The sequence below is a fragment of the Macrobrachium nipponense genome, chromosome 41 (assembly GCF_015104395.2).
Source record: "Macrobrachium nipponense isolate FS-2020 chromosome 41, ASM1510439v2, whole genome shotgun sequence".
In the NCBI taxonomy this organism is placed as follows: domain Eukaryota; kingdom Metazoa; phylum Arthropoda; class Malacostraca; order Decapoda; family Palaemonidae; genus Macrobrachium; species Macrobrachium nipponense.
The window spans coordinates 49,564,618-49,590,552 of NC_061102.1; the positions used below are offsets into that span (position 1 = coordinate 49,564,618).

The 25,935-nt window shown below is 44.4% G+C and overlaps 1 protein-coding gene across 16 annotated transcripts in view; it reads left to right on the plus strand.

Annotated features, from left to right (window-relative positions):
* The window catches only part of LOC135212752 (early endosome antigen 1-like), a 278,033-nt gene that overhangs the window by 217,402 nt on the left and 34,696 nt on the right, over positions 1-25,935 (plus strand). For all 16 annotated transcript variants that reach the window (XR_010313979.1, XR_010313978.1, XR_010313980.1 and 13 more), the window contains one exon: positions 11,452-11,712. Coding sequence is in view for 13 of the 16 variants with exons in the window: in XM_064246495.1 (XP_064102565.1) it covers positions 11,452-11,712 (261 nt within the window). In the remaining 3 variants the exon portion in view is untranslated. The remainder of the gene's footprint in view (positions 1-11,451; positions 11,713-25,935) is intronic.

The window sequence follows — 25,935 nt, forward strand, 5'->3', positions numbered from 1 at the left end:
CGACGTGGGCGAAGCTGATGCAGATTCAGGAACAGTTGTCGATCCTGAAACTGTTTGGCAACCAGATCTTGACGAGATCGTAGCACTCGGCAAGTCCATGGGCCTGGTTGTCGACGAGGACGACATCAATGACCTTCTCGAGGAGCACCAAGAGGAGCTTACAACGGATGACCTGAAGGAGTTGGAGGCCATGCAACATAACGTTGTTCAAGAAGAGTTCTCTAGCAGCAGTGAGGAGGAGGACGACCCTATGACAATGGCAGAAATTAAGGATGCTTTAGCTCCTTTTCATAAGGTGCAATCATTTGTAGAAAAGAGACACCCCGAAAAGGCGTACACAGGTCGTATGCTTGCGCAGTTCGGTGACGTTTGCCTGAGTCATTTCAGGAACATTGTGAAAAGTAGGCAGAAGCAATCTTCCTTGGATAGTTATTTTTTAAAGAGGCCTTTAGTAGGAGTAAGGAAAAAGGAAGATCCAATTGATACTATGAAAAAACAGAAAGTTGAAAGTGGTGAAGAAATGGAAATTTTGTAAAAAAAAAAAAAAAAAAAAACCTAAAGTATAAAAAAAGTAAAAAAAAACATTAAATCAAAAGACAAAAAAAAAAAAATTTAATTTCTGGCTCAGCTCGTGTCGCTGCGCGAAATATCCTTTAATCTATTATTTCTAGGGTAAATGTACTAACACATACCAGAGAATAAATAAAATAAAGAAAAGGTCAGTATAACTGACTCGCTCACCCTCCCCAAGAGGGTGTCGGTATGAACACTAGGCGAGTGAGACCACTACCACGAGCCAAATACCAATAGAAATCTCCCACAACAAAAACCCTCCATGAGGAGAGCCGACCCACAGAGTGAGCAGCTCGTACTACTACTACTCCATCCCATGCTGCCGACTGCTGCGCCTCTGGTGGCCATCCTTTTCAGTTAGCGCACACGAGTCACACGTGATATTTTTCTCTCTGTGTTTTTTTGTGCCCTTTCGTTGGATTTATCTATGATGGAGCGTGCAGCTATTGCAGCAGCTAAGTTAAGTACTCAGTATTTATGGTTAGTTGGTTTTTTCCGGCCCTCAGTCAGTATTTTGCCGTTTTTTAGGTATAAATACGAACTCGGGGTCGGAAGCATGGCAGCATGGTTCTGCCGCGTGGTGGGTTCGTTCTCGGTCTCCCATACCTTAGAACATCCCCTTATCTATGTTACGCTCTATATTTATTATCCATTTTACTTAGGGTACTGTCTACTCAGGTTTGTCATGCATGCATGTCTTTTACCTTATGTAGGCTTCTTCTTTCCAGACCCTAGTCCCGGCTCTTAGTATCGGCCTCTGACTAGCTTTGAGTGGTAGACTTTCCTTCGGGTTAGTCGTACACTCCTGGATTTTTTCTCCTACTATATTGTTTTTCTTCTTTTATATTATTTTATTATACCATGTATTTTGTTATGGTTAGGTTAGTTAGGCGTCTGGCTTAGCCTAGGTCCTGGCTCCTTGAGCCTATGCTACCGCTCATCAGTTCGGTTGCTTCCCTATAGCATCTCTCTGATCAGTCGGTTTTGGCCCAGTGGGTCTCCATGCTACCACTTTTCAGTTCAGTTGCTTCCCGATAGCATCTCTCTGATCAGTTGATTGGTCCTAGGCTTTAGTTGTCTTATTTTAGTCTTACCGCCTCGTGGTCACTACGCGATCACGAGACAGCCAGACGCCTGCCCAGTTCCCTTCCCCCCTCCTCCCGCTCTTCCATAGAGTCGGGGGAGGGTGGGTCGGTCTGCCCACGCTCGCTCCACATACCCGAGCATGCCTCCCTCTCTCCCCCCAGGCGGAGGGGCCAGGGAGACGGGACAGACCCAGACTGGACGCGACCTCTCCGGCTTCTCGGTCCGGCCCGGTGGTGATGTGGTGGGGGGTACTGGCCTTTCCCCCCATCCGTTGCTTCCTTGTCGCTCCGGTTCGCTCGAGCCTGTATGTCTCCTCGCTCTTCCCGACCTTGCTAGGACTCCTTTCCTGATCGGAGTCCTGGCATCCAGCGGGAAGATGTTAGTCCACCCAGTAGAGTGGACCGGAACATACGGTGGGTCCCTGCTAACCTTACCGCATTGCTGAGTTACTAAACTCCGCTACGCACTGGACTTGGTCCGGTTCGTTTGAGTTTTAGGTTTAAGCGTTATTAGATTAACTATAAGTTTATCTTAAGTACCTTAAACCTTTTCCCCCCTCCCTTACATGTCTTACCGGATATCTCCGGGATTATAGCCTATTCAGGCGAGGCAGGGGGGGTTATGCCCAAATTTTTTCCGAGCTCCGGCATGCAACGGAGTTCTTCTGTCCTTTAGCCTGTAAGTGTTATTCTTTAAGATACTCATGTGTCTTCCCACTTACAGGCCACCAACTGTGAGCATCCGGGATGCGCCGCCACACTTCAGGACCCATGTGGACACGAAGTTTGCCGGTCCCATGCTCCATGCGCGACGCTGCACGGGGACATCCAGGTCTGGTACCATGAGACGTGTACCATATGTTACGATCTGGTGAGCCAGCTTTTAGAAGGGGTGAGTATTCCATCTCCGGTAGCTGCTCCGCTTCTGTTTTAGTGCTTAAGTTTTCATCATCCACTTTAACTTAAGGCATCTAAGTTTAAGTTATATTTTAAGTTTTAGTTTTAAGTGATTCTTAAATCTAATCTACGCCCTCTCTTCCAGGCGCCGGCAGTGAAGGATACCGCACTGGCAACCCTGCGGGCCTGGGTCGGCGGTTTTGGGAAGAACGCCGCCAAGGGTATGCCCTACATCTTGGAGAAGCGGTTGGCGCTGTTAATCTTCCCCGGAGGCAAGGCGACAGGATACGTCGACCCAGTAGAGGCGGCCCCTACTATCGCCTTCATCCAACAACAGCTGGCTGCCCTCATTAACTGAGCAAGACCAGGATATCTCCACGGACGTCGCGACTCTAGATATTAATGTGGAAACTATGGTAGGTGTAGACGACCTGTTGGTCTAGGTAAGTAGGGTGGACACCCAAGGGTCACCCTTGGGTGTAACTGTTTCTTCTACTCCTGCAACCTCTCCATCCTTCCAAGGCTTTACAGGTGATGAATTATATACTCCTCCTGACGCTTCGGTTAGACCTAAGGTCAAGGGTCAAGCAGTGAAATCCTTGACTAAGACGTCGTCGTCGTCTAAGAAGTCGACTTCGGCGTCATCCTCCTCACGTAAGTCTCCGGTCTGCGAATCCGGAGCAGACAGGTCTAAAGCTTCTAGCTCCGGCTCTAAGTCCTCGAGGAGTAAATCCTCCAGAGAGAGATCTCGCACCCCGGCAGAGTCACCAGTTCCGCTACCCTTGGTTCCGATTCAGAGCCACCCCTCCACCTCCGCAGCAGCTCCGGCCTTGGACTCCAATGCTGGCCTGTTGCAACAGGTGGGCGACCTGGTGGGGTCCCTAAAGAGTAGCATGGAACAAATGATCTCTCGTCTGTCGGATAGGATTACTTCCCAAGACTCCATTATAGCCGGACTGAGAGAAGCCCCTCTAGCCTCTCCTCCACTTTCCAACTACGAGTGGAACTCAGCTTCCTCCGTATGACTCGCTACCTCCGTTCTCGATGAAACAATCCATGGAGAGTAGCGTCATACGCCCCCTTCCAAGACGGTCTCATTTCCATACCGGAATTCGGAACTCGAAGGATAGAGGACTTCGAGTTCTTCCCGGAAGACCTCCAGCCTCCGTTCATAGGCTACGCAAGGCTTACAGCTTCAGCCATGGTTCGGGATGATAGGGTACCAAAGGAGACAGTCCTCTATTCACGAGACCAGGCTCAGAGAGAATGGCTCAGATGTTTAGAGGACATGGATTGTTCTAATACCAGGATACAACCTTTCAAGAGTCCCTTTACCATTTTCACAATGGATGAGAGTACCCGCTCCCGTTCCTGACAAAGATCGCGAGGTCTACCATCCCAGCGGCCCAGAAGGGGGAACCCATGCCTTCAATTAGAAGGAAGCAGATCCCACATCTCCGTTGCTCCCCTCAGCCGGAGAATTGTGGGAGGACTTGCCAAACACCTTCTCAGCTGGCAAACTCAAACCGGACTGTGCTATGGAGCAGTTTGGTGGAAAGCTACCAAGGCTCCCAGATGGCCTTATTCAGGCTGAATTTGACGCGAAATCGCGATTAGCCAGATCAATTAACTCTATGGCTATGTCGAGGTAGCAACCATAGCTTATGGGGCTCCAGAACCGCTTTTTAAGCTCATGACCAAAGCCCTGACTCAAACGGTACAGTCGGATATGTTTGAGTTTGCCACTGCTAGAACGAATTGTAGGAAGCATGTCCTACAAGAGGCAACCATTCGACATGAGCCGAATAGGTTACTCTCGTCTAACATCTGGGGAGCAGATCTCTTCCCAGAAGCTATGGTGAAGGAAGTCCAGTCAGAGGCTACGAGGCTGAACCAGAGCCTTAAGGAGGCGTTGGGGCCTTACGGCTAAGAGGAGACAAGACCTAACACCTAAAGGTAAGGGACAGAGGAAACCTAGGCGTTTCCATCCTTACCAGAAAAAGCAGCCACGCTTTCCTCAGCAAGTTTCCAGCGGTGCCCTTAGTGCAAAACAGCCCAACCTTCCACCTCTAAGGCTCAATCACAGCCAATTTATGTGATATCCCCTCAGCCTCAGCCCTCCACCTCTTACGCCATCTCTCCAGCTTACAATCAAGCCTTCGAGAGTCAAGCTTCACAGAAGTATGACCGCTCGGGTAAGGGAGGCAGAGGTAAGCGTTCCTTTCGTGGGAGAGGATCGGGAGGCCCCTTTAACAGGGAAAGCACTTCAGAGGAGGCCGAGGCGGTTACCAGAACCAATGAAGAACTTCAGGTTAGGAGGGAGGCTGTTTCACTTTCGCCACCGGTGGAACTTCAGCGAATGGGCTCAGAGCATAGTGTCAAAAGGCCTGGGTGGTTGGAGCTGGTAGACGAACCCACCTCCATCCAGACCTTTCCGTCAACTTCCTTCCAAAGAATTGACAGAGTACGCAGGGGACCTCCTTCAGAAAGGAGCTATAGCGAGAGTCAAGAGATTAAAATTTCAAGGTCGCTTGTTCAGCGTGCCAAAGAAAGGCTCACAAAAAAGAAGGGTAATCTTAGACTTGTCCTGCTTAAACTTAGCCATCCGCTGCGACAAGTTCAAGATGCTCACGATCTCACAGGTGCGGACCTTACTTCCCCGTGGGGCCGTCACCACCTCTATCGATCTTACAGACGCCTACTATCATATCCCTATTGCAAGACACTTCCGTCCGTATCTGGGTTTCAAGATAGGAGACCAGGCATTCTCCTTCAAGGTAGTTCCCTTCGGACTCAACGTGGCACCCAGGGTGTTCACGAAACTAGCGGAAGCGGTAGTGCAACAACTCAGATCACAAGGGATTATGGTAGTAGCGTATCTCGACGATTGGTTGATCTGGGCTTCAACAGTCGAGGAATGCAACAGAGCTACACTGAAAGTGATTCAGTTCCTGGAATATCTAGGCTTCAAGATAAACAGGACCAAGTCAAGACTCACTCCAGAGTCAGACTTTCAGTGGCTGGGCATTCAATGGAATCTATCCTCCCATACTCTGTCGATTCCATCAACCAAAAGGAAAGAAATAGCGAAGTCAGTCAAGCAATTTCTAAGTCACAAACTGGCGTCAAGGAGAGCTCAGGAGAGGATCCTGGGTTCTCTCCAGTTTGCATCAGTGACGAACGTCTTAATGAAAGCCAAACTGAAAGACCTAACCAGAATCTGGCGCTCACGAGCAAATGTCAGGGCCAGGGACAAACTATCCTCAGTCCCTCTGATTCTAAAGAATCGTCTTCGGCCGTGGGCGAAAGTCAAGAATTTGTCAGTATCAGTACCTCTTCAGTTCCCTCCACCACCGGGGATTACCATCCACACAGACGCGTCCTTAAGCGGTTGGGGAGGGTATTCACAGGTGCAAAAGGTTCAAGGAACTTGGTCACCTCAGTTCAGTCAGTTCCATATAAACGTACTGGAGGCAATGGCAGTGTTCTTGACTCTAAAAAGGTTGCGCCCCACCAAAAGTACTCAAAGTACTCCCACATAAAGCTAGTTCTGGACAGCGCAGTGGTAGTACATTGTATAAACAAGAGGAGGCTCCAAGTCACGTCATCTAAATCATGTGATGGTAGCCATCTTCTCCCTGGCAGACAAGTTCAGTTGGCATCTCTCCTCCACTCACATAGCTGGAGTGAGAAACGTCATAGCAGACGCGTTATCCCGATCAGTGCCCCTAGAGTCGGAATGGTCACTGGACAACAGTTCGTTCCAATGGATCCTTCAAAGATCCCAGGGCTACAGGTGGATCTCTTCGCATCTCAAGCGAATCACAAACTTCCCTGTTATGTAGCCCCCAACCTGGACCCTCTGGCCTATGCCACGGACGGCCCTGGCTCTAGACTGGAACAACTGGAAGAAGATTTATGTCTTTCCCCCAGTGAATCTTCTTATGAAAGTTTTAAACAAACTCAGGACGTTCAAGGGTCAAGTGGCTCTAGTAGCCCCAGACTGGCCGAAGAGCAATTGGTATCCCCTAATTCTGGAGCTGGGCCTTCGTCCTCTTCGGATCCCCAATCCCAAGCTCTCCCAGTCAGTACAAACGAAGACTGTGTTCGCTTCCTCAGGGATTCTCAAAACCCTAACTTTATGGATTTCATGAAGTTTGCGGCAAAAAAGAGATGCGAATATTAACCCTCAGAATATTCTCTTCTTGGAATCCGATAAAAGGGATTCAACTTTGAGACAGTACGATGCTGCTGTCAAAAAGTTAGCAATCTTCCTGAGAGAATCTGATATTAGACTCATGACAGTTAATTCAGCTATATCCTTTTTCAGATCCTTATTTGAAAAAGGTTTAGCAGCTAGCACGATTACGACAAACAAGTCAGCCTTGAAAAAGATATTTCAATTTGGGTTCAACATAGACTTGACGGATTCCTACTTCTCGTCTATTCCTAAGGCATGTGCTAGACTTAGACCTTCTGTAAGGCCTACGTCAGTTTCATGGTTCTTAAACGATGTTCTAAAACTGGCTTCAGAAACCGATAATGACACATGCTCGTTTTATAATGCTCTTAAGGAAAACCCTGTTTTTATTAAGCTTAGCTTCAGGAGCAAGAATTTCAGAACTGTCGGCTTTATCCAGAGATCCGGATCATATTCAATTCCTTTCCACAGGGGAAGTACTACTTTCTCCGGAACGTAGCTTTTTAGCAAAGAATGAAGATCCTTTGATGAGGTGGGAACCTTGGAAGGTACTACCCCTTCCACAAGATGTATCTCTTTGCCCAGTTACAACCTTACGAGCCTTTCTGTCCAGGACCTCCTCTCCTCATCGGGTCCCCTCTTTAAGAGGGAAAAAGGTGGTACTTTATCCATTAAAAGGGCATCAGGCAGCAAATCCTGTACTTTATTAAGCAAGCCAATCCTGACTCTTTCCCGAAAGCACATGATGTAGGGCAGGGCAGTAGCCACCTCAATTAATTATTTCCAACACATGAACTTCGATGAGTTGAAAAAAGTATACCGGATGGAAATCGCCGACAGTGTTCAAACGCCATTACCTTAAGTCCTTGGAAGCTCTGAAATTTTCAGCAGTAGCAGCGGGAAACATAGTTTCCCCTGAGTTCTAGTTAATTTGTAGGTAGAAGATTCAGTCCTCCTTTCTACCTGCTTCACCCAACAGTTCGTCTATTCCTACCGTGTTCATTTGTTACATTCACCTGGTGTCTTAGCTGCTTTTATGATGATGTAGTGGGTGCCCCTTAGTTTTTGCTAGGGACACTCACAGATGATTATGGATTTTGATCTCATGGATGTTACCCCTTATTTTTATGCTAGGGGATACATCTCATTTATAATGGCTACGGGTTTTGTATATTAAGTCATATGCATTCCTTATATATTATCATTGTTGTTTAATTTGTTCATTTGACTACTCTAATTGCTATTATATTTTTGATACATGCCTTTACACAGATACCATTTTGTTACATGTAAGCCATTTACCTCTGTACATATGTAAATTACCTTATGATAAGAAAAATGTTAGAATTAAGGGTAATTTAAAGCATATTTCTATTTTGTATCACTGTGTATTTGTATCTTTTTAGCAATTATAGTCTTTTTTATATTTACTATATTTTTTATTTGAGACCTATTCTGATTTATTTTATTACTTTTGTTTACAATCTTGTGCTATTTCTCTGGTACGATTTCGCGCAGCGACACGAGCTGAGCCCAGAAAAGGGATTTTGACGTAAGGAAAAATCTATTTCTGGGCGAAATTGGCTCGTTGTCGCCAGCGAAATCCCACCCTAACCCATCCCTTCGCCCAAGATTGTCTGCTAACTTCAGGATGGCCACCAGAGGCGCAGCAGTCGGCAGCATGGGATGGAGTAGTAGTAGTACGAGCTGCTCACTCTGTGGGTCGCTCTCCTCATGGAGGGTTTTTGTTGTGGGAGATTTCTATTGGTATTTGGCTCGTGGTAGTGGTCTCACTCGCCTAGTGTTCATACCGACACCCTCTTGGAGGGTGAGCGAGTCAGTTATACTGACCTTTTTCTTTATTTTATTTATTCTCTGGTATGTGTTAGTACATTTACCCTAGAAATAATAGATTAAAGGATATTTCGCTGGCGACACGAGCCAATCGCCCAGAAATAGATTTTTCCTTACGTCAAAATCCCTTTTTAAGTCTTTTGTAAAGTTAAGCATTACGGTTTTGTTAATGTGTTTCGTAAAGTTTAGTCTATGTTTCCTGACGTTTTTAATGTGTTTCGTAAAGTTAAGTGTACGTACTACGTAACAAATTTTCTGCCGTTTGTCCTCCTCTGTTGCCACTTTCGGAGATAGCCTCACTCGAAAGGTAAGGTTCCACATTTTATTACATACATACGTATGTACGTGCAGTATTTTTTGTATACCATGTACACTAATACACTTTATTTACAGGTACTATGTAGTACATATTAGTAGTATGTATTAAGTTAGGTATTGAATGGTCCAAATTGTTGTATTTCATTGTTTATTAGTCAATTTAGCTTTATTATAAAATGTAATGGGGTGTTTTTGTAGGGCTTGGAACAAATTAGGCAATTTACATGTAAAATGCGGTTCAAGATATGAAAAGCTCAGGTTATGAAGGCCGCCTCGGAACGGATTAATTTCGTATGTCGAGGTACCACTGTATTCTGTTTGGAAGAAGGTGTCGCGTTGTTCTAACTACCCATGTATTTTATATATGCTCTATACTGTAGTACTATCCTAAAATAGGCACATACTATACAGTTAATATAATTTCAAAATAATCTTACAACACAGCAAAATTAAATAGAATGTAAGTTCATTATTTGCTGTACAGTAGATGATGCGCAAAGTTATGTTAGGCAAAAGAAAACATGCGTGTCTAAATTATAGGGGATACTTTAGAGTAAGAGTTGTAGGTGGGTCCGTAATGTTGTAAGATGACTTGAAATGATATTGGGGCGTTCTGGGATGGGAGTTTGAGGTATATTTTTTTTGTCTGCTAAGTTTGACAATGAACTGTTAAAATAGGCAGTTACAAGCATTCTTGGGATTGTAAATACATATATACTTAAGGTATATTTTGGTTTGAAATAAGATTGACTTGTTTTAGTATGATAATTAAAGGTATATTTTTATTTGAACTATTAAATTAGACAGTTAACTGTTAAAATAGGCATTTATAAGCATTTAATTTAAGGGGTACAGGGTATTTGGCAGTTGTGCGCTGGTTATAATAATTTTTAGAGGGGATTTTTGCATTTTTGCAATGGGCTCTGGAATGTATCCCAGCATAAAAGTGGGGGAGCACATTATGTATGTATGTATATATACAGTAGTAGTAGTATACTATTACTACTAATGCATTTTCAGCTTACGAACTTTCAAAGATACTACTAACATTCATGCTCATAAATTCAATTTTTGTTTGGAGCGCTCCAGGCTGCGACCCGCAAGTCCAGATTTTGTTGTGAGGGCCTGTCTTGGGTTTTTTTTACAATTTCTGTCACTACCTAAGCTGGACACCACCATAGCAGGTGCTACTATACATCCAAGTTTCTTTTTACCTATGCTAAAGATTCTATCTCTCGTGCGGAGATTCATTGGTGCGTTTTTATTGTGACATAGTATACTTACAGCATCTATTAATACTATATCATGGCTAATGGCAAGCACAAGGCCACTGATAAAAGTGGTAGTGTTAAAAAGCAGCAAGCCATTTCAATGAAAATTAAGGCAGCTGTAATAAAGAAGTTCAAAAGTGGTGAAAAATGCTGCGCTTAGTCTTCAACTTCTTGCCTAATCAGTATATTTTATACTTTGTAATCTCTTCTCTGTCTTATTTTAAGTTTTGAACTTTATGTATATTCCACATTAGGTATATTTATGCCTAATGCTGTTTCTATCTCCATTTTATCAGTTATTTGATCTACTGAATGGAATTCCATATTTTCTTTTAAATTTTCCTTTCTAATTCTATCTTGCCATCTTATTCCTCATAATCTACTTAAATATTTATTTACAAATTGACAAAAAGTTTTTTATATGTATTGGCCTACCATGATTACAGTCAACATAGCGATACTAATCATACAAGACTTAGGTACAGTATTTTCTTGCATTTGCATGCAATTTCAACTTATTTGACTGTCAAATCTTATTTAGCTATCCAGTGTTTAATTTGAAATTTTTAGTATCACCTGATTCCAACTCTGTCCTGAATCTTGTGATATTTTTCAGATTGAGACAGCATTATCTTTATATTCTTAATTTTTTGCCAAGTAACCCTCATTACTCCAGTCTAAGCACTGTCTTCCATCTCTTTTCTATGATAATTAACAAAAAATAAAAGTGAAATAACTTTTGCTTTTAGCACCCAACTGTTCACTACAAATACGCCTGACAAAATCCCATATGCAATAATTTTGCTTCTACTTTGTTCATGGATAATTTCAGTTATCTTAATATATTTCACGAAAGTGCCATAGTGATGCAAGACCTTCCATAATATTAGTCTGTGGATTATGTTAAATGCCCTCTCATCATCAATGAAAGCCTTAGAAAAGTACTTCATTCTTTGCTGAACAAAGCATCCTTAGCACCAATAGTTGATCTGTGCAACTCCTGCCTTTTCTACATCCACCTTAATCATCTTTTAAGTGTTTTTTTTATTTCTTTCTCTAGTCTATTGAGATTAAGCTTACTGAATACTTTTATGACAAGTAACATCAGTGTAATGAGACTCCAGTTATAACACTCAAGTCATGTCATCTTTCTTGGGAACCTTACCCAAACTAATTCTCATTAGTATTAACTTTTTAAAGACATTCACTTTTATTTTGCAAGGCATTAATCAATCTCCAAATGATTTTGCAGAGTGAAAAGATTTGCAATCTTGAAAAGGCTATGGAGGAAATTAGTGGTCAGCTTACGACGGCGGAGGGCCGTTGTGAAGAACTGGAGAAGAAACCTGAGGAAACCTCGGCCACCTCCGAGAATGTCACGAAGGAGATAAATGACATTGGTAATGAGAAACAGCAACTTTCAAATACTCTTGAAGACTGGGAAAAAGAGAAGGAGGATACTGCCAAACTGATTGCCATGTTAGAATTCAATATTGAACATAATAAGAACAAGGTAAGTGAGTATGGGAGTTTACAGCCAATAAGTTTAGATATTTCATCTAGATTTTTCTGGATAAGCATCAATGTACTTATGATAAAGCCTTTAATATTGTGTGTGAAAGCTGTGGATTCATTTCAGAAGGCAGATAGATTTTATCTTAGGACTTTTCATGTGGAATACTTTTATTTTTGGTACCAAGTGGTAGTCATTGCTAGCAGAGTATCAGGTGTGAATATTTATGAAATTTCTAGACATTATGAAATAAGCAAAATTTTTATTGAGCAAAAAAATTTGTGTAATAGTAAATGTTTAAACAGGAGGCTTACCACCTTAAGGTTTCCTCATGCAATTATCACCCAGTACGCTTCTTTAAAAAAAAAAAAAAAAAAGTTTTACAAAGTATCTTCTTAAAAACAGAATACGTACTACTGTTTGACATGTTAAGGATTCCCTTGAATTTTTTTAGATCAGCAACAAACCAGGTACAACTTTTGTTTTGTCCTCTTCTTTTTTAGTTGTTAAGGGGTGGCTAGCTACTTTGGAGTAAAAAACAAATTAAATTTTTAAATAACAGTGAAAATTCTTCCAAAAGCATTGAAGAATCCATTACGACATGGAAAACACCATCAATCAGTTTGTGGGCTGTTGGGATCCATGGGATCACTAAGGGTGTAAGGAACAGCTTAGCCTGCTGCATAGGAAAAACTTTCCCAACTTACTTTACTTTAATGCTAATTTTACTGGGTAGAATAAGTTATCAGGGTATGGAATCAGCATTTTTAGTGATGATTGTAGGTATATAGGCAGCTACTCAGTAAACGAAACTTCAGTTGCGCTTAGAAATATGAAGGGAGAAGATATAGCTCCGCAATTCACTCCATACCAAGCCTTCTTGGGTCTCAATTTTACACTCGAATATCTCAAAAGTTATTTTGTCACATTCAGATATTCAATTGAAAATCTAATATGCTTTCTATTTTATTGAAACTTTGGCATTCTGTTGATATTGCTTAGGCAATTGAATGGTCACATTTTCAAAATACAGGCAGTCCCTGGCTTACGACGAGGGTTCCGTTCTTGAGACGCGCCATAAGCCGAAAATCGTCGTAAGCCGGAAAATAGTAAAAAATCCTAAGAAAACCTTACTTTTAATGCTTTAGCTATATTAAAAACTATGTAAACTGCATTTATATTGCATTTTTCATAAAAAAAACCTTCAAATATTGATTATTTTCCATTTTTGCAGTTATATTTCTTTCATCAGATCGGTACTATTGGTAAGTGGTGTAACCCCTGTAACCCTGGAACAGGTGGCGTAAACCTGGAAATAATTTCTGATGAATGTAATTGAAAAGTGTCGTAACCTTGGAACATCGTAAGCCGAACCCGTTGTAAGCCAGGGACTGCCTGTACAGTAAATAGAAAATTAATATAAATGCACTGACCTGAATATTTTATGACGTCATTCTGGCTTGCATGAGATATAGCATTTAGATAATTAAGGAAAAATGTTTATGTTGCAGCATTTAGACGCTTTCGAACTACAGTGGTCCCCCATATTTGCGGGGATGTGTACCAGACGCCCTTGCGAATATAGTTAGAATCCACGAATAGTTGGAACCACTATAAAAATGCTGAAAAACCCCCGGCCTATTTTATTGTAGTGTCGGGTTACCGAACAATTATAGAGCCGTGATTTCCTTTACGAGCGGCAGGATACTAAATTCAATTTAGCGCGTCGGCGTCGCCAACTGGTGGTGATGACGTCATCTCCCTCCACTCGCGGGAGAACCAGGTACAACTGCCCAGGTGAATCCAATTCTTTTCCTGCCGGCGTCCGGTGAACATCGGTGGTCGGTGCGGTTGGATGACTTTGCTTCGACTTTTTTTCTTGTGGATTTGATCTTCGGAATTGGTGAAGTACTCTTTTTTGGCGTTGTTGTTATTTTGCTTTTTATTTAGGCGTTGCCATGTCGGATTCTAGTCCGTCGGGAGAGTTAGGTTTTGCATCTCAGGATGTAAAACTAGATTATCCAAGCTAGAGTATGATTCTCACACTAAATGTGTTAAGTGTAGGGGACAGGTTTGTTCAGCAGATCGAACATGTAACGAGTGTAGTGATTGGAACTGATTCTCAATGGAAGTTTTTTAGTTCATACTCGGAGAAATTAGCTAAAGACAGAATTAGAAAAGCAGCGCTTTAGGGAAAGTAGACTTAGCTCTGCTTCGTCTTGCGATGCATCTGTTTCCTTCTGTTTCTCCTCAAATTGTTATGTCTCCTTTAACTACACCTCCATATTCCTCCTACTAATCCCACTTCTCCGGCTTCCCGTGCAGTTTCTTCGACACCATTGCCAGTCTGGAATCGAGGTTAGATCAGAAATTTTCGGTACTAGCGAATACGGTTTTGCAACTTGGTAATTCAGTTAAGACGTTTTGGAGAAAGCATCCTTCAGGTAAGAGTGTAGTTGAGGGTGCGTCTGTCTGTCCTGACACGTCTCCTAGACAAAGGTCACTGTCCAGCTCCCCCGCACCGGGGAGAAGGACATACCGGAAGTCCAAAGGGAGTCGATCGGGATTTGCCCACAGACAGGTGCCTTCTCTTGTTGAGCCTGTTGCGCCTCAACAGGGCTCGGTTAAGCGTTGGAAAGGTGTTGCGGTCAGACGCCTTTCAAATGATTCAGCGATTCGTCTCCGGTCGCACGGCGCTCTTGGCGAGATTCCGCCCGTTTCGCGTCCCTTAAAGAGGCGTTCAGGCGCCGATTCTTCGCCTCCTCCAGTCAAGCGGTATAAGGAGCCTGAGAGTAGGGTTGCGCCTCGGCCGTTAGCGGCTCGTTCGTCGCCTCAATCTGTGCCTTTTTCGGCTCCATCTACTAGTAGAGATTGTGGTTTTAGCGCTGTAGCTAGCAGTTTCTAAGGGTGTTTTCTTTAGGCGCTTTTTCGTCTGTTACGCCTGATGCGCCTGTTTCGCCTCGAATTTCGGCGGCTCCGAGCGAGGCGCAAGTAGTTTTTCCGCCTCCTGCTGAACATTTAGGCTCTTCCAAGCCTACGTTAACTGTTTTTGATTCGTCTCTGGCGCCTTTGCGCAAGCAGTTAGAGATGTTAACCAACTGGATGAATGAGTCCAAGGGTGGTTCGAAACCTTCAGATCCGGTTGTAGTTCCGTCTACTTCTTCGGCGGTATCGGAGAATGAAGAAGAAGTAGAGGAGGAGGATTCACATCACCTCTCGTGTTATTCACGTCTCTTAGATTTCTTCTGGTATCTTATCCAGATTATTTTGAGAAAGCGGCTCCGCGCTCCCCAACTTCGACTTTTTTGATGAGGAGAAAACTTCAGACCCTCTCCTCCCAAAACAACTTGTTCTATCTAAAGCGGTTAGACATTCGTTGAAAGAGACGGAGAAATGGATGTCTATGAAACAGGAGACGTTAGGGGAAGGCCTCTTTTTGTTACCCTCCCTCTAAGTTGCTTCGTAAGAGGTATAGGTTTTATGTAACTGGGGAAGCTCCTTCTCTGGGAGTTTCTGCCTCCTCCCAGGGAGACTTCTCCAGTTTAATCGACTCCTCTAGAAGATCTGCTTTCGCCGCAGCGAAAGTTTTCTTTACAGCGCCTGAGTTGGACCACGTTGTAAAGAATCAATTTAAACTTTTGGAAGTCTTTAGCTTCCTTGATTGGACTATTGGCGCTTTAGCGGCCAAGATCGAAGACTGTCCTTCTCTTTCTCAGGAGTTAGCGGAGGATTGGATTGGTGTTCTGTCCTGTGCGGACAAATCCATTAGGGATGGATGTGATGAGTTAGCTTCGCTCATCCCCGCCTTTGGTACCCTTAAGAAAAGGCAACTTTGGGTGCTCCTTTGCTTCTTAAAGGGTTACGTCCCAACAGAAGTCTGCTCTCTTGTTTGCTCCTTTTGTGAAAGATAACCTCTTTCCAGACGATGTATGTTGTCAATTTCGTCTGCGCTAGATAAGAAATCTACTTCGGATTTACTGGCACAGTCTACTAAGAGACCTAAAGCTCCTGTGGAGACTGTTCCTTCGGTTTCTCCTCTGGCCCAAGCGCCTTTTCGAGGGAGAAAACCCAAGCGCTTCTTTCGGCCGAAATCGAATTTGCGACCTCAGTCTAAGGCCCTCGGCCCAAGGTTAACAAACCTTCCAAATGAAAGCTCGGTTCTTCATGCACCAGTGGGAAGAGCCAGGCTGGCTCTGTTTTGGGAGGAATGGGAAACAGAGGAGCAGAAGCCTGGGTAGTGCAAGTACTCAAGTTCGGCTATCGTATTCCTCTCGTTTCACCTCCCTCGCTCTCACCTGTGCCAATTCCATTCCAGGCATACTCTCCGGGCTCAGACAAATTTCTGGCGCTAGCCGCAGAAGTGGAAGCGCTTGTTTCTCAAAGAAGCGATAGAACAGATAGAAGGGGATTTTCCTCCAGGCTTTTACAATCGCCTTTTGTAGTTCCCAAGTCATCAGGGGGCTGGAGGCCGGTTTTGGATGTGAGCGCCCTGAACTTGCATGTCCAGAAAACAAAATTTCATATGGAGACCACTTCGGTCGGTTCTGGAGTCCATCAGACAGGGGGATTGGATGGTCTCTCTGGACATGCAAGACGCTTATTTTCCCCATTCCGATACATCGCGAACTCGGAAGTACCTGAGGTTCATGTTCGAGGCAAGGTGTTTCAGTTTCGGGCGCTTTGCTTCGGACTAGCGACCGCTCCTCAAGTTTTCACCAGGGTTCTATCCCCGATAGGAAGCTGGTACATATTAGGAGTAAGAATCTCCCTCTATCTGGACGATTGGCTTCTCCGGTCGGAATCAGAGAGTCGGTGCATGAAGGACCTTGAACAACTCTGGATCTTGCCAGAAAGTTAGGAATTCTGGTCAACAAACAGAAGTCCCAGTTGGTTCCATCTCAGAGCATCCTTTATTTGGGGATGATTCTGAATGCTCAAGTTTTTTGCGGGCTTTTCTGTCCCCGAAGAGGTTCAATGGCTGTCTGGAGACAGTTCAGGTAGTTCTTGGACAAAAAGGTAAGTTCTGCCAATCAGTGGATGAGGCTCCTGGGCAAATTGAACGTCAGTGGAGAAATTTGTGACGTTGGGAAGACTGCACATGAGACCTCTGCAGTTTTTCCTGAGAGCCTCTTGGTGCAGGAAGACACAACCAGACTCGATTACCTTTCCTGTCACAGATCAAATAAAAGAGGACCTAAGGTGGTGGCTCTCTCGAGCAAGGTTGGAAGAAGGGTTAGATTTACGAACCCATCCTCCCGAACCTACAGTTCTTTTCCGACGCATCGGACACAGGTTGGGGAGCCCTACTGGGAAATCAACGGACTTCAGGAGCTTGGTCGGAGAAGGAGAAGAAGTTTCCACATAAATGTAAAGGAAACTGTTAGCAATTTTCTTGGGGCTCAGACAGTTTCGGAGCTTAGTAGAAGGTCGAGTAGTGGCAGTGCATTCCGACAACTCCCACGGCGTCTCTCGTACGTGCGGAAACGGGGGGGACTCGTCTTTCTCTCTGTACGAAGTAGCCAAGGATCTCCTCCTGTGGTCAAACGAAGCGAGGTTCAGCTAGTCCCGAGATTTGTTCCGGGAAAGATGAACGTCCTGGCGGACGAGTTAAGTCGTCAACAGCAAGTGTTACCTCGGAGTGGACTTTGGACAACAAGATTTGTCAGAAACTTGGCGCGCTTTGGGGACGACCGTCAATAGACCTGTTCGCGACATCAAGGAACAAAACCGTCTTCCTCTCTTTTGTTCTCCAGTCCCAGATCCTCTAGCTTGGTCGTGGGACGCAATGCTGTTGGATTGGTCGGGTCTGGAAGCTTATGCATTCCCGGCCTCCCGTTCGGTCTAATAAGAGAGGTGCTGAACAAGTTCATGTCGCACAGCAATGTAACGCTAACGTTAATCGCTCCCTTTTGGCCCATGGAAAGAGTGGTTCCCGGACCTTCTCCAGTTGTTAGTAGACTTCCCCAGACTTCTTCCTCCAGAGAAGTGGCTTCTCAAACAACCTCACTTCAAGAGGTTCCACCAAAATTTGTCCGCTCTAGCTCTGACAGGGTTCAGACTGTCCGGAATCTTGTCAGAGCGAAAGGATTTTCAAGAAGAGCTGCAGAAGCTATCGCTCGTTGTAGGAGAGAGTCTTCTAACAAACTCTATCAAGGGAAGTGGAGAATCTCAGAGAGTGGTGTAGAAGTGCTAAAGTCTCTACTTCTGCGACCTCTTTAACAGAAATAAATAGAGATTTTCTTCTATTTCTTAGGAACTCTAAGAAACTGGCTCCTTCGACGATCAGAGGATATAGAGCCATGCTCTCTTCGGTTTTTCGACATTGAGGTTTGGATATTTCCTCCAATTCAGATCTGTCGGACCTCATTAGGTCTTTCGAAACCACTAAGCTCCCGCAAGATACAGTGACTTGGAACTTAGATGTGGTGCTTAAGTTCCTCATGGGGCCACCGTTTGAGCCTTTGAAGTCGGCTTTCACTCAGGAACTTGACTTAAGAAAGGCAACTCTCTCTTATTGCACTAGCTTCTGCTAAAAATAGCGTGTCAGCGAATTGCACGCTATAGACAAAAGAGTCGGTTTCTCTCAGGCAATGCTGTATTTTCGGTATCTTTGACCTTTCTAGCCAAAAATGAGAATCCTTCTAATCCTTGGCCGAGGAGTTTTGTGGTAAGGAACTTATCTGATTTGGTTGGACATGAGGAGGAAGAAAGGCTCTTATGTCCAGTCAGGGCTATTAAGCAGTATCTGTTTGCCACTAAGGGTATTAGAGGACAATCTTCTAAGCTCTGGACCTCGGTTCAAAATCCCTCTCGTCCTCTTTCTAAGAATGCTATATCGTTCTTTATTAGAGAGCTTATCAGGGAAGCTCACTCGCAGTCCGAGAACGACAATCTTCCGTTCTGAGAGTTAAAGCTCACGAGGTTAGAGCAGTGGCAACTTCTTTAGCATTCAGAAAGAATTTATCTTTAGCTTCGATTCTTCAGAGCACGTTCTGGAGATCGAATTCGGTTTTTTTGCGAGTCATTATCTCAAAGAGATAGAAACGGTTTTCGAGAATTGTAAAACGTTAGGTCCGGTGGCGGTTTCTGGCATGGTGTTGGGAGAAACGGCACAGGGGTCGTCACCTCTATGCTAACTTTTCACCTTGAATAGGTTGTCGAGTTCAAGGGAAGCTGGGGGTACTGAGTACCTGGGATACTCACCAGTCTGTTAGGTCAGATTTTACAATGGTTGGGTGGGGTATATATGTTTTTTAAATCTGGTGTTGGTGGACAAATGTTTTGTATGATTGAATTTCTGGTCTTAGCCCAGGGCAAGGGCAATCTTTGTTGTTACTATCCTCCGTCAGTCAGCCGCTTGACTCGCTTGAACTACGGAAGGATTTCCACTCCTGTAGAGGCTAACTTTGGTCAAATTCCAATTCCTCTACAATAGTAAGAAGAGCACCGACCAGAGGCAGTAACAGTCTGCTGTAGCTCTCTTACAGGGAGGTAATCAACAGACACCTTGAGTGTTTACTGGTATTGCAATAAATGTAACCATTTAAAAATACTATGGTCACTGAATCCCACCTTCCCATAAATGTGTAATCAGCTCTATAATTGTTCGGTAAGAACAACTACAAATAAAAACAATTGAAATTTTCATTATTAAAATGAAAGGTTTTTGTTTAATTGTATACTTACCGAACAATTATGATTATACCCACCCTCCTCCCCTTAGGTGGACGGACGGGCAGAAAGAATTGGATTCACCTGGGCAGTTGTACCTGGTTCTCCCACGCGAGTGGAGGGAGATGACGTCATCACCACCAGTGTTGGCGACGCCGACGCGCTAAATTTGAATTTAGTATCCTGCCGCTCGTGGAAATCACAGCTCTATAATTGTTCGGTAAGTATACAATAAAACTTCATTTTAAATAATGAAAATTTCATTTTTGTAAGTTAAAACTAAAGAAAAACCCACTAAAAATTTTTATACCTTTTTTTTCTAATATTTTTATCACAAAGAGTGCATTTTATGATAAAATTGATAAAAGAAAACCCAGGAATGTGCAGATATTTCTCATAGAAAAATACCACGAATAAGTGAATTTCCAGCGTATAATAGGTAGAATACAGTATCCTTCTGTTACGAAATTTAATCCGTTCCAGAACCTGCTTCGTAACCCTAAAAAATTCGTAACCTAAATGGATTTTCCCATAAGAATGTTATAAAAAGCAAATAATGCGTTCCACCCGACCATGAATGACCATTTCAATTCATATTTTTTCCATTTATTTTTTGTTCACTAAGGTTGAAAATTCGTGTAGGAATTACATAAAATTATAAAATTGAAGAATGAAATTAAATATACACACTAGATTTAATATGCATGCACAGTAAAACCTGATTTTATTGTAGTGTCTTACCGAACAATTATAGAGCCGTGATTTCCACGAGCGGCAGGATACTAAATTCAAATTTAGCGCGTCGGCGTCGCCAACACTGGTGGTGAGACGTCATCTCCCTCCACTCGCGGGAGAACCAGGTACAACTGCCCAGGTGAATTCAATTCTTTTCCTGCGGCGTCCGGTGAACATCGGTGGTCGGTGCGGTTGGATGACTTTGCTTCGCTTTTTTTCTTGTGGAATTGATCTTCGGAATTGGTGAAGTACTCCTTTTTTGGCTTTGTTGTTGTTATTTTGCTTTTTATTTAGGCGTTGCCATGTCGATTCTAGTCCGTCGGGAGTTAGGTTTTGCATCTCAGGATGTAAAACTAGAATATCCAAGTTAGAGTATGATTCTCACACTAAATGTGTTAAGTGTAGGGAACATGTAACGAGTGTAGTGATTGGACTGATTCTCAATGGAAGTTTTTAGTTCATACTCGGAGAAATTAGCTAAAGACAGAATTAGAAAAGCAGCGCTTAGGGAAAGTAGACTTAGCTCTGCTTCGTCTTGCGATGCTTCTGTTCCTTCTGTTTCTCCTCAAATTGTTATGTCTCCTTTAACTACACCTCCTATTCCTCCTACTAATCCCACTTCTCCGGCTTCCCGTGTAGTTTCTTCCGACACCATTGCCAGTCTGGAATCGAGGTTAGATCAGAAAATTTTCGGTACTAGCGAATACGGTTTTTGCAACTTGGTAATTCAGTTAAGACGTTTTTGGAGAAAGCGGCTTCAGGTAAGAGTGTAGTTGAGGGTGCGTCTGTCTGTCCTGACACGTCTCCTAGACAAAGGTCACTGTCCAGCTCCCCCGCACCGGGGAGAAGACATACCGAAGTCCAAGGGGAGGGTCGATCGGGATTTGCCCACAGACAGGCGCCTCTCTTGTTGAGCCTGTTGCGCCTCAACAGGGCTCGGTTAAGCGTTGGAAAGGTGTTGCGGTCAGACGCCTTTCGAATGATTCAAGCGATTCGTCTCCGGTCGCGCGGCGCTCTTGGCGAGATTCGCCCGTTTCGCGTCCCTTAAAGAGGCGTTCAGCGCCGATTCTTCGCCTCCTCCAGTCAAGCGGTATAAGGAGCCTGAGAGTAGGGTTGCGCCCGCGGCCGTTAGCGGCTCGTTCGTCGCCTCAATCTGTGCCTTTTTTCGGCTCCATCTACTAGTAGAGATTGTGGTTTTAGCGCTGTAGCTAGCAGTTCTAAGGGTGTTTTCTTTAGGCGCTTTTTCGTCTGTTACGCCTGATGCGCCTGTTTTGCCTCGAATTTCGGCGGCTCAGAGCGAGGCGCAAGTAGTTTTTCCGCCTCCTGCTGAAGCATTTAGGCTCTTCCAAGCCTACGTTAACTGTTTTTGATTCGTCTCTGGCGCCTTTGCGCAAGCAGTTAGAGATGTTAACCAACTGGATGAATGAGTCCAAGGGTGGTTCGAAACCTTCAGATCCGGTTGTAGTTCCGTCTACTTCTTCGGCGGTATCGGAGAATGAAGAAGAAGTAGAGGAGGAGGATTCTCATCACCTCTCGTGTTATTCATGTCTCCTTAGATTTCTTCTGGTATCTTATCCAGATTATTTTGAGAAAGCGGCTCTGCGCTCCCCAACTTCGACTTTTTTGATGAGGAGGAAAACTTCAGACCCTCTCCTCCCAAAACTTGTTCTATTTAAAGCGGTTAGACATTCGTTGAAAGACTGAAAAATGGATGTCTATGAAGAGACTTAGGGAAGGGCTCTTTTTGCTTACCCTCCCTCTAAGTTGCTTCGTAAGAGGTATAGGTTTTAATGTAACTGGGGAAGCCCTCATTCGCTGGGAGTTTCTTCTGCCTCCTTTTTCCCCCTGGAAGGGGACTTCTCCAGTTTAATCGACTCCTCTAGAAGATCTGCTTTCGCCGCAGCGAAAGTTTTCTTTACAGCGCCTGAGTTGGACCACGTTGTAAAGAATCAATTTAAAACTTTTGGAAGTCTTTAGCTTCCTTGATTGGACTAATTGGCGCTTTAGTGGCCAAGATCGAAGATTGTCCTTCTCTTTCTCAGGAGTTAGCGGAGGATTGGATTGTGTTCTGTCCTGTGCGGACAATCCATTAGGGATGGATGTGATGAGTTAGCTTCGCTCATCGCCTTTGGTACCCTTAAGAAAAGGCAACTTTGGTGCTCCTTTGCTTCTAAAAGGGTTACTTCCCAACAGAATTCTGCTCTCTTGTTTGCTCCGTTTTGTGAAAGATAACCTCTTTCCAGACGATGTAGTGTTGTCAATTTCGTCTGCGCTAGATAAGAAATCTACTTCGGATTTACTGGCACAGTCTACTAAGAGACCTAAAGCTCCTGTGGAGACTGTTCCTTCGGTTTTCTCCTCTGGCCCAAGTGCCTTTTCGAGGGAGAAAACCCAAGCGCTTCTTTCGTCGAAGTCGAATTTGCGACTCAGTCTAAGGCCTCGGCCAAGGTTAACAAACCTTCCAAATGAAAGCTCGGTTCTTCATGCACCAGTGGGAGCCAGGCTGGCTATGTTTTGGGAGGAGGTGGGAAAACAGAGGAGCAGAAGCCTGGGTAGTGCAAGTACTCAAGTTCGGCTATCGTATTCCTCTCGTTTTCACCTCCCTCGCTCTCACCTGTGCCAATTCATTTCCAGGCATACTCTCCGGGCTCAGACAATTTTCTTTCTGGCGCTAACCGCAGAAGTGGAAGCGCTTGTTCTCAAAGAAGCGATAGAACAGATAGAAGGGGATTTTTCCTCCAGGCTTTTACAATCGCCTTTTTGTAGTTCCCAAGTCATCAGGGGGCTGGAGGCCGATTTTGGATGTGAGGCGCCCTGAACTTGCATGTCCAGAAACAAAATTTCATATGGAGACCACTCGGTCGGTTCTGGAGTCCATCAGACAGGGGGATTGGATGGTCTCTCTGGACATGCAGACGCTTATTTTCACATTCCGATACATCGCGAATCTCGAAGTACCTGAGGTTCATGTTCGAAGGCAAGGTGTTTCAGTTTCGGGCGCTTTGCTTCGGACTAGCGACCGCTCCTCAAGTTTTCACCAGGGTTCTATCCCCGATAGGATGCTGGCTGCACATATTAGGAGTAAGAATCTCCCTCTATCTGGACGATTGGCTTCTCCGGTCGGAATCAGAGAGTCGGTGCATGAAGAGGACCTTGGAACAACTCTGGATCTTGCCAGAAAGTTAGGAATTCTGGTCAACAAACAGAAGTCCCAGTTGGTTCCATCTCAGAGCATCCTTTATTTGGGGATGATTCTGAATGCTCAAGTTTTCGGGCTTTCTGTCCCCGAAGAGGGTTTCAAGGCTTGTCCTGGAGACAGTTCAGGAGTTCTTGGACAAAAAAGGTAAGTTCTGCCAATCAGTGGATGAGGCTCCTGGGCAAATTGACGTCAGTGGAGAAATTTGTGACGTTGGGAAGACTGCACATGAGACCTCTGCAGTTTTTCCTGAGAGCCTCTTGGTGCAGGAAGACACAACCAGACTCGATTACCTTTCCTGTCACAGATCAAATAAAAGAGGACCTAAGGTGGTGGCTCTCTCGAGCAAGGTTGGAAGAAGGTTAGATTTACGACCATCCATCCCGAACCTACAGTTCTTTTCCGATGCATCGGACACAGGTTGGGGAGCCTACTGGGAATCAACGGACTTCAGGAGCTTGGTCGGAGAAGGAGAAGAAGTTCCCATAAATGTAAAGGAACTGTTTTAGCAATTTTCTTGGGGCTCAGACAGTTTCGGAGGTTTAGTAGAAGGTCGAGTAGTGGCAAGTGCATTCCGACAACTCCACGGCTCTCTCGTACGTGCGGAAACAGGGGGGGACTCAGTCTTTCTCTGTACGAGTAGCCAAGGATCTCCTCCTGTGGTCAAACGAAGCGAAGGTTCAGCTAGTCCCGAGATTTGTTCCGGGAAAGATGAACGTTCTGGCGGACGAGTTTAAGTCGTCAACAGCAAGTGTTACCTCTGGAGTGGACTTTGGACAACAAGATTTGTCAGAAACTTTGGCGCCTTTGGGGACGACCGTCAATAGACCTGTTCGCGACATCAAGGAACAACCGTCTTCCTCTCTTTTGTTCTCCAGTCCCAGATCCTCTAGCTTGGTCGGTGGACGCAATGCTGTTGGATTGGTCGGGTCTGGAAGCTTATGCATTCCCTCCGCCTTCGGTCTAATAAGAGAGGTGCTGAACAAGTTCATGTCGCACAGCAATGTAACACTAACGTTAATCGCTCCTTTTGGGCCCAGGAAAGAGTGGTTCCCGGACCTTCTCCAGTTGTTAGTAGACTTCCCCAGACTTCTTCCTCCAGAGAAGTGGCTTCTCAAACAACCGCACTTCAAGAGGTTCCACCAAAACTTGTCCTCTCTAGCTCTGACAGGGTTCAGACTGTCCGGAATCTTGTCAGAGCGAAAGGATTTTCAAGAAGAGCTGCAGAAGCTATCGGTCGTTGTAGGAGAGAGTCTTCTAACAAACTCTATCAAGTGAAGTGGAGAATCTTCAGAGAGTGGTGTAGAAGTGCTAAAGTCTCTACTTCTGCGACCTCTTTAACAGAAATAGCAGATTTTCTTCTATTTCTTAGGAACTCGAAGAAACTGGCTCCTTCGACGATCAGAGGATATAGAGCCATGCTCTCTTCGGTTTTTTCGACATCGAGGTTTGGATATTTCCTCCAATTCAGATCTGTCGGACCTCATTAGGTCTTTCGAAACCACTAAGCTCCCGCAAGATACAGTGACTTGGAACTTAGATGTGGTGCTTAAGTTCCTCATGGGGCCACCGTTTGAGCCTTTGAAGTCGGCTTCACTCAGGAACTTGACTAAGAAGGCACTTTTTCTTATTGCACTAGCTTCTGCTAAGCGTGTCAGCGAATTGCACGCTATAGACAAAAGAGTCGGTTTCTCTCAAGGCAATGCTGTATTTTCGGTATCTTTGACCCTTTCTAGCCAAAAAATGAGAATCCTTCTAATCCTTGGCCGAGGAGTTTTGTGGTAAGGAACTTATCTGATTTGGTTGGACATGAGGAGGAAGAAAGGCTCTTATGTCCAGTCAGGGCTATTAAGCAGTATCTGTTTGCCACTAAGGGTATTAGAGGACAATCTTCTAAGCTCTGGACCTCGTTCAAAATCCCTCTCGTCCTCTTTCTAAGAATGCTATATTGTTCTTTATTAGAGAGCTTATCAGGGAAGCTCACTCGCAGTCCGAGAACGACAATCTTCCGTTCTGAGAGTTAAAGCTCACGAGGTTAGAGCAGTGGCAACTTCTTTAGCATTCAGAAAGAATTTATCTTTAGCTTCGATTCTTCAGAGCACGTTCTGGAGATCGAATTCGGTTTTTGCGAGTCATTATCTCAAAGAGATAGAAACGGTTTTCGAGAATTGTAAAACGTTAGGTCCGGTGGCGGTTTCTGGCATGGTGTTGGGAGAAACGGCACAGGGGTCGTCACCTCTATGCTCAACTTTTCACCTTGAATAGGTTGTCGAGTTCAAGGGAAGCTGGGGGTACTGAGTACCTGGGATACTCACAGTCTGTTTAGGTCCAGATTTTACAATGGTTGGGTATATATGTTTTTAAATCTGGTGTTGGTGACAAATGTTTTGTATGATTGAATTTCTGGTCTTAGCCCAGGGCAAGGGCAATCTTTGTTGTTACTATCCTCCGTCAGTCAGCCTTGACTCGCTTGAACTACGGAAGGATTCCACTCCTGTAGAGGCTAACTTTGGTCAAATTCCAATTCCTCTACAATAGTAAGAAGAGCACTGACCAGAGGCAGTAACAGTCTGCTGAGCCCTCTTAACAAGGTAAGTTACAACAGACACCTTGAGTGTTTA